This window comes from Strongylocentrotus purpuratus, unplaced genomic scaffold, assembly GCF_000002235.5.
Source record: "Strongylocentrotus purpuratus isolate Spur 01 unplaced genomic scaffold, Spur_5.0 spur5_scaffold_6, whole genome shotgun sequence".
NCBI classification, from domain to species: domain Eukaryota; kingdom Metazoa; phylum Echinodermata; class Echinoidea; order Camarodonta; family Strongylocentrotidae; genus Strongylocentrotus; species Strongylocentrotus purpuratus.
The window spans coordinates 39,158,650-39,166,307 of NW_022145612.1; the positions used below are offsets into that span (position 1 = coordinate 39,158,650).

A 7,658-nucleotide genomic window follows, 5' to 3' on the forward strand; every position below is an offset into this window, starting at 1 on the left:
CTCTCCTTGGCGACCTGAAAATAACGAACTAATTCCTCCAGCGCGATGGCCTCTGAAAAGACTAGAGCAGAACGCAACTACGAAGCTCGGGTTGACTTAGCCACAGCCTATCGTGCCTGCAACTACTACAACCTCAATTATGGTATCTTCAACCATATAACGCAGAGGGCGCCTGCCAAAGATCGAGAGGGAGATGTTATGCTTATAGTTCCGTATGGATTGCTCTGGGACGAGGTACAAAACAAAAAGAGTAATACTTTCACTCATGTAATCTCAAAACAAACCTCACCCTAAAGAATAATTGTAGGCATTTTGAAAAATGAGATAATGATGATGGGCGCAGCCATTTCCTTGAAAATGTGACGTATAGTTAAAGTTGATACTCTAAGCAAATAAATGTCCCTTAATTTGTTACCTACGTCAAATATATGTTATTTTTAAGTTTTTCAATTACTTAGTATATCACAAAAAAATTCTGTCTACTCGAAATCCTCAATTGAAATGTCGAAAATATCCGCCTCTCTTTGCATAGAAAATCAGTCACGGCGCTGGTCTATTATTTATGACCTCACGTCCGGGAAAGAGTATATTCACGTACCCGGATGTTCCATAGCAAACATGTGCAGAGTGATACGATTTTCTGCATATTTTTGTTTCAAAGGCTGAAAAGTCTAATAAATTATAATTCTATGTACAATTCTTTACCTTCCCCTAGTACTTCATAGTATTAATATCAATTCCCCTTTTAAAAATTTTGACATATACCAGCCAACGATGTGCTGTTAGTCGATATTTTCACCATGTAATTTTTGTTTTGGTGTTGAAATCGGCCCAGGCACGGAGTGAACAGTAGCTGTCTACCCATGCACAGTTCATTACCATACACTACAGCGATCTCCCGATGGTTTCTTCTTCCTTTTTCCCCATGTCTTTCGCCTTCCTTGGCCCTGAAAATCCTTCATCTACCAATTCTGACACCGGAAGTCAGGAGCAAGTCTTTGTTAGTTGTTTTTCTTAGCTGGCAACGTCGCTTTCATTCTCTTGCAATTGCCGATAAACATATAACTAGCGCACGTACGTTCCATCACAAGCAAGCAGCGCCTATAGAGCAGCGGCTTGGTCTTACCTCCCGATTCTGCTCGCTTCACGAACGTTCATGCAAGAGCCGCGTCACTCGCCAAAATATTATAGAGGAAGCGCGCTTGCATGATCTCGTTCAAGTTTGATATTTTACAACATAAAATGTTTAACTGGTACTGTATCATTTTTTGAGGCAGTCACACACATCTATGATAATTACTATCATAGTTCTAGACCTATTCGTTTTACAAAACTGCTCCTATACCTTATCTGATGACAATATAATGCATCCGCCTATTCATACGTCGACGATTTAACTTTAATTCCTAAGCAGTAAACTCGTCTTAAATCTCTACCAAATAGGTGAATATGAGGATATAAAAACAAATCAGCGACTGGAAAATGTTGCTTCGTTATTCTTCATTCAAATGAAAACAGAAAATCCATCAAATATACTCCTTAACAACAACAAATCTAAGCTCTGACAGGATAGCATTTACGTAGGGATATCACTGCCATTCACTCTCACTGAGCCCATGAGTCCCGTTCGTGACGTCACGGATAGAGGCCCGACTCTACGTGCACTTCCGGGTCTCAGACTTAGATGTTTTGGTAGAGTTTACTCGAATAAATTCATTATTCTAAACTTGTTTTGTCGGGTGGACACCATTTGGTGTTATTATGGGGGTTAAAAGCTTTCTGTTTATGTAATTATCTCAGTATTTGGGATTGTCTTAGAGTATCAACTTTAAAGTTATACATTTATCATGCTGATTCATGCACCAAGTTTTAGTTGGAAAGACTTTTTAATTCAATAACAAAACGTTTACTTTTCAATGAGGAAAAATCATCGCTAAAAAAATTTAAAATTACCACCAACTTATTTATGCAATGTGCGTTCTGGCAATTGTAGTGCAAAGGATAATAGCAGGTAAATCAAATGCTTCATCACTACACAGACTTGGGAAGGAAGCATTCATTAATTTGAATATATTTACTTGGTAATTCAAATAGAACGTAACGTTATCATAATATGGCGATGCCCATGTCATGCTGAGAAACTGTACATTATTCTTGCTTTATGCCTCTCTCAAGCAATTTGGAGGGGAATCTTGTAAAAGAATGGTCACGAATATAATAAATCTTCTGAATAAGTAAAGCTATCTCTTGGGGTGAGGTTTCCTTTAATGCAGTGTGACTTACTTTCAAGAATACGATCAAAACATGGAATATTGTTAGGCCCATTCAATTTTTTTGGAAGAGCATGTTCCGCTTTAAATGCATGTATTTCAGTGTGTCTCCTTCCCGGCCCCCACTCAGTGTTATTTAGGGTACGCATATGCGTGTTCCCAGCATTCCCCCCCCCCCCCCCTTTCAGCAAAAGTCCGGTGTGTAAAGTCAATATGGGTCGACCTTTTTCTTTTGTTATACGAGCCTTTTTCAGCACCCCCCCCCCCCCCCTTTCAGCAAAAGTCCGGTGTGTAAAGTCAATACGGGTCGACCTTTTTTGTTTGTTATACGAGCCTTTTTCAGCACCCCCCCACCCCCTTTCAGCAAAAGTCCGGTTTGTAAAGTCAATACGAGTAGACCTTTTTCTTTTGTTACGAGCCGGAGAGTTTGGGAACACGCATGGTATCCCTCCGTTCACGGAGTGGGGGGGGGGGTCCCCTTGCAAAAGACTTAGAAAGATTGAGAAAGTTTGAGAGATCTATAGAGATCATAGAGATATATATCTCTATGATAGAGATCGATAAAAATTAGGAGAGATCTAGAGAGACCGAGAGAGATCGAGAGAGATCGAGAGAGACCGAGAGAGATCGAGAGAGATCAAGGGAGAGAGAAAGAGCTAAAGAGATCAAGAGAGATCAAGGGCGATCGAGATAGACAGAGTGTAATCGAAAGAGATCAAGAGAAATCGAGACTGATCAAGAGAGCAAGGGAGATCGAGAGAGATCGCGTGAAATCGAGAGAGATATAGAGAGAGATCAAAAGAGATCACTAGAGATCGAGTGGACTTGTATGTGGAGGAAGAATCTTTAAACGTACCCTTTCGTTCTTTTTTTTTTCTTTCTTTACTATTTTCTCTTATGAATTTATTAAATGACATGCATTAGGTCACTCAATCCTGTCTCATCGGCATCGACTTCGAGACCGGAGAGGTAGTCGAAGGAGAAGGTAAAATCGCCGAAACAGCAAATGCAATTCACCGTGCTATCCATCGCACACGTTTCCCCATCGACGGTACAACTAGCATAATGCACACACATCAATCATATACTACCACCTTGGGTAAGCTCAGATTGTAAGCAGTATTAATAGATAATTGTATAGCATCACAAATTTTCGGAAGCTTACTAGATTTATACCCCTAAGAAAATAAATAAATAAAATATTGAGGCATTATTTTAATGCAATCTGTTATATACTCGTTTTCTTATTGACTGCATTTTCGTAAATTGTTAGTAATTATTTGTTTCGATGGCCTAAATGGAATTTATGTTTCACTGTCTTACAATAACTCTTTTTTTTTTGTTCATTCAAACACTATTGTTTTCTTTGTTTTCTAATGTCTTGATATGTTATGGTAAATTCAGCTTGTGTGGATGATCCAGAACCCTTCAAATTCGGACTTTCGCAGGGAAGCATGTTTTTCTATGGAAAGATGGCGTTTGATCACGGTTACACAGGATTTGCTCATGCTGATGATGAAGGGTACAGACTGGCTAAGGTAAGTAGATGAAAAAGTCTTTCGTTTCCTATCATGATCACAGTGCAATCTCTAGCTTCCCGCTAATGCTACCCATCACTATAACACATTTTTCATGTCACGAGGCGTCATTTTGTCCGACGTTTCATGACGTCGCTGCAACATATTATCACGAGACATATTTATGCGAGTGATATCCGGCTCCAGTGGCAGGTGAGAACGTAGTCAAAATGACGTCTCGAGGGCAAATGATACACCGGTAATACAAAAATGATAAGCCTATATTTGTGTCAACTAAACTACCATTTGTGCCAACTCAACTACCATTTGAGCCACACCATAATGAATTTGGTTGCTTACTTAGAAGCATATGTGCATGCTTTTATAGCAGCCAGCTAAAATAAGCCGCCAAGACAAACGTAACTCTTACCATGACAGACTCTCGTCATGTCTGACCTTCGATACAAAACGTGAAACTCAACCCTGCGTTTGACCATTTTCCTGAATATTGTTTTTAATTCCTTTTGGGGTCAAGTCAGTCGATGAAGCCACTTCCACATCCAGAGTACTCCCCTGGCTTTTAAAGTACAACTCTGATTCCAAGCTGTTCTTTTTGCAAAAATAGGAGGGTATGCAATTGCAATTGGATTAATTAACAAGCCAAAACAGCCAATAGGTTGATCTTCAAAAGATATCGGTTCTGCAGACGACTCAAATTCAATCATTCAAACTTAAAGGAGTCCGTACCAAAAAGAAAAAGCACTGCCCATGTATTATATTGAACGTTGCAATTTCAGTATGATACTTCAGGTTTTCCAGGCGTTGGTGACATAAATACTGGCACTCATCTTAAACTTTTGCTCCCTTTCGATCCCTCTTTCAACCAGGTTCTCGGTGATAAAAGTGTCTTGATGATGTGTAATCATGGGGTACTCACTGTTGGTAAAAGAGCATGCGACGCCTTCTATATTCTGTACGAGCTTGAAGTATCCGCAAAAATTCAGGTTAGTGTTATAGGGAAATCAAACACTTTTTAACACTTAGTGATATTTATGCGACATGCGAATAATATCCCTGTGCCACAATTTATATATCATGGGATAGATGTACCAAATGCTTTAAGATTATTTAAATGTTTCCAGTGCAAGATTAATCCAGTGTTAGAAGGATTGTCATGGAGCCATCGGCGGGGGGAGGGGCGGGGGGGGGGGGGGACATCATATCAAATGTCCCCCATGTTTTGTTAGAAAAGAAGGGGGACCACCAGGAATAACGATTTTAAAAAAAATTATGTATTACTGGACAACTTTCCCATTGGTTCCAACGAGCAATATGCCTAAAATTTCTATTTTGCCAGATGTGTTTAACTCGACGGGTCTCGGACATATTTTGTCAGTATTGACCCAAGGGAAAAGATGCCTAGGCGAACAAAAAAAACAAAAAACAGAATTGATGATATTTTTTCAGTCACACAAACGAGATCAATACCAGACAGGCAACAGATAACTTTAGTGAGATGGGTGTTGAATGCTCTTGATAATAAAGAGCATACAAAACTTTGTGATTGCAACTAATCATCATTATTGTTACTTACCAAATTCAGATTTTCTGAAATTAGGGGATTAGTGTTTCACGCGATTAAAGATTATTTAAAGGATAGAAAAAAAGTTTGTAAATTGTAGAAGTGTTCTATTCACGGGCCCCTGTTTTTTCTCATTCATGTAAAAAGTCTTCCTAATTATGTGTCAGAGGTTTCGCATATACTATATTTGCAGATGACACGATCGTTTTTTAAGTGATTCAGATTTGAAATCCAAACAAATAATATAGAAATAAACAAGTTTATTTTATTGGTTTAAAGTTAATGGCTGAGAAAAAAATATATGCATTTACTACCCTAAACACAAAATTTGACAGGGATTTATTAAATGTTAAAGTTCTAAGTGTTAAAACTAGTCTGACTCAACGCATCTGCAATTTCTAGGTCTTGCAATCTATGAAAAGCTCCGAATGACAACACATTGTGAGGCAGTTAGGCATAGTCCTATGGAATGGATTAACGGGTGACATTGAAAACTCGGAACCACTTTAAAGCTTTAAAACAAACTTAAGAAAATATTTATTGTTAAATATACAATATGATATTATATTAATTCAGGGGTATAACCCTGACAAGCAATTTTTGCTTTTGTTTTCCCCATCTACATACATGTACTAGTTTACCATATTTCCTCCATTGTTATTTACTATCTTTTTTCTGTTGTCATTTTATTTACTATTCCTTTGTATTTTATAATGTACGTTATTTTGCATTCTACATGTTGTTTTAAATTGGAATGTGAAAAATGAATAAATGAAATGAAATTAATTAAATATGGATTAACGTCTTGCGAAAGGACGTTAGTGCATTGTGATTTCTACTAAACCACAACACCTCTTAATAAGCTATGGTGTATCCAAAAAATATCCCATGACAATGGAGAGAAAATTCACGTAGGCCTACGATAGGGACAGATACCGACCACTTTCGAGACAAACACAGTCCACTAGACCCACTAGACCGTCTTTTTCAACCTTTCCTTATATGTCGGTTTAGTGGACTGTTAATCTAGTAGGCTGTCTGAAAGTCTACTTTGGATGACCCCCCCCCCCCCCCCCCCCCGACAAAGGTGTACATGACTGTGTTAACATTATTTTTGTTGTTGTCTTTTTGCGTTTTATTTTTACAGGTACAGGCTCAATCCACGGGGATGAAGTTGCGAATGGCACCACAAGAACTATGCGAGAAGGTTGCGAATGATTATGATGGCATGGATGGCGACAGACTTCTTTTTTTCAAAGCACTAAGGAAGCAAATGACTAACCAAAAGCCGTGCGTGACAGACTAGATTAAACGTGAGCAGAAAATTTATTTGTAAAGCGCTTTGAGACATTTTGTATTAAACGCCATATAAAAATGGATTGTTATTGATATTCTGATGATGATGGCACAAACGAAGTTATGCAAATAGACGATTTTTAAAAATCTTAAGTATTCATGTTCATGGGTAATAAGGGTTTTATGAACATTATTGACATCTTGACTGAGTCAAAATTCTTTGCTTTTGAAATGCTTACAAAATTGTGTTTGTCTGATACACATTTTATGCCATTTTATGTCATAATCGTTCAGCAAAAATATGTACTCGTCAGGCCCATTGCACACTATACAACCCCGCCCCCCCCCCCCCCCCCCACTCAGTGTTATTTAGGGTACGCATAATGCTCGTACCCTCTTTTTGAAAGCACCCCCCTATCTGAGGACTGCCAACATTTCCGAACCCCCCCTTTCGCGGGCTTTTCGCGGGCTTTTTTTGCATTGGAGACCCCCCTAAATCAGAAAAAATGCTCAATGTACCCCCCTAAATTCGGAATAATTTCTCAGGAGTCCAAAGAGATGAGAAAAAAAAAAGAAAAACACCCCCTTTTTAAAGAAATCTCCGGGTGAAAAGTCAAATACACCCCTTTTCTTACAATTCTCGGGCCGGACTTTGTCGCACGAAAAGTACCCCTTTACCGGACATTTTGGCAACACGCATGCGGTCATTCCGACCTCTGAGTGGGGGGGGGGGGGGGCGGGTATACAACCTCCTGCATGCGATCCGATTTCCGAAAAAATTGCAATTATCATAATCTAAACAATATGATAAGAATACTAAAACCCCGAATTGTTGTGATCTTAATACCCTGTACACACAGCTCTGCGACTTTACAAAGACCATGCCGATCACCCCGATCTGAAAAAGTTATCAAATCGGGAAAAAGCCGTCAAAATCCAGCAATTTGGCAACTTAAAGACTATACATCACGACTGTACTGCGGTCTTTTCCTC

At 38.9% G+C, this 7,658-nt stretch overlaps 1 protein-coding gene across 1 annotated transcript; it reads left to right on the top strand.

Annotated features, from left to right (window-relative positions):
- Positions 1 to 45: 45 nt before the first annotated feature.
- On the top strand, positions 46 to 6,729 carry LOC105437820 (putative aldolase class 2 protein PA3430). Its single transcript, XM_030999999.1, has 5 exons — positions 46 to 234; positions 3,195 to 3,369; positions 3,675 to 3,808; positions 4,675 to 4,791; positions 6,517 to 6,729. The coding sequence occupies exons 1-5, from the start codon at positions 46 to 48 to the stop codon at positions 6,673 to 6,675; spliced, it is 774 nt and encodes a 257-aa protein (XP_030855859.1). The 3' UTR covers positions 6,676 to 6,729.
- Positions 6,730 to 7,658: the final 929 nt, after the last annotated feature.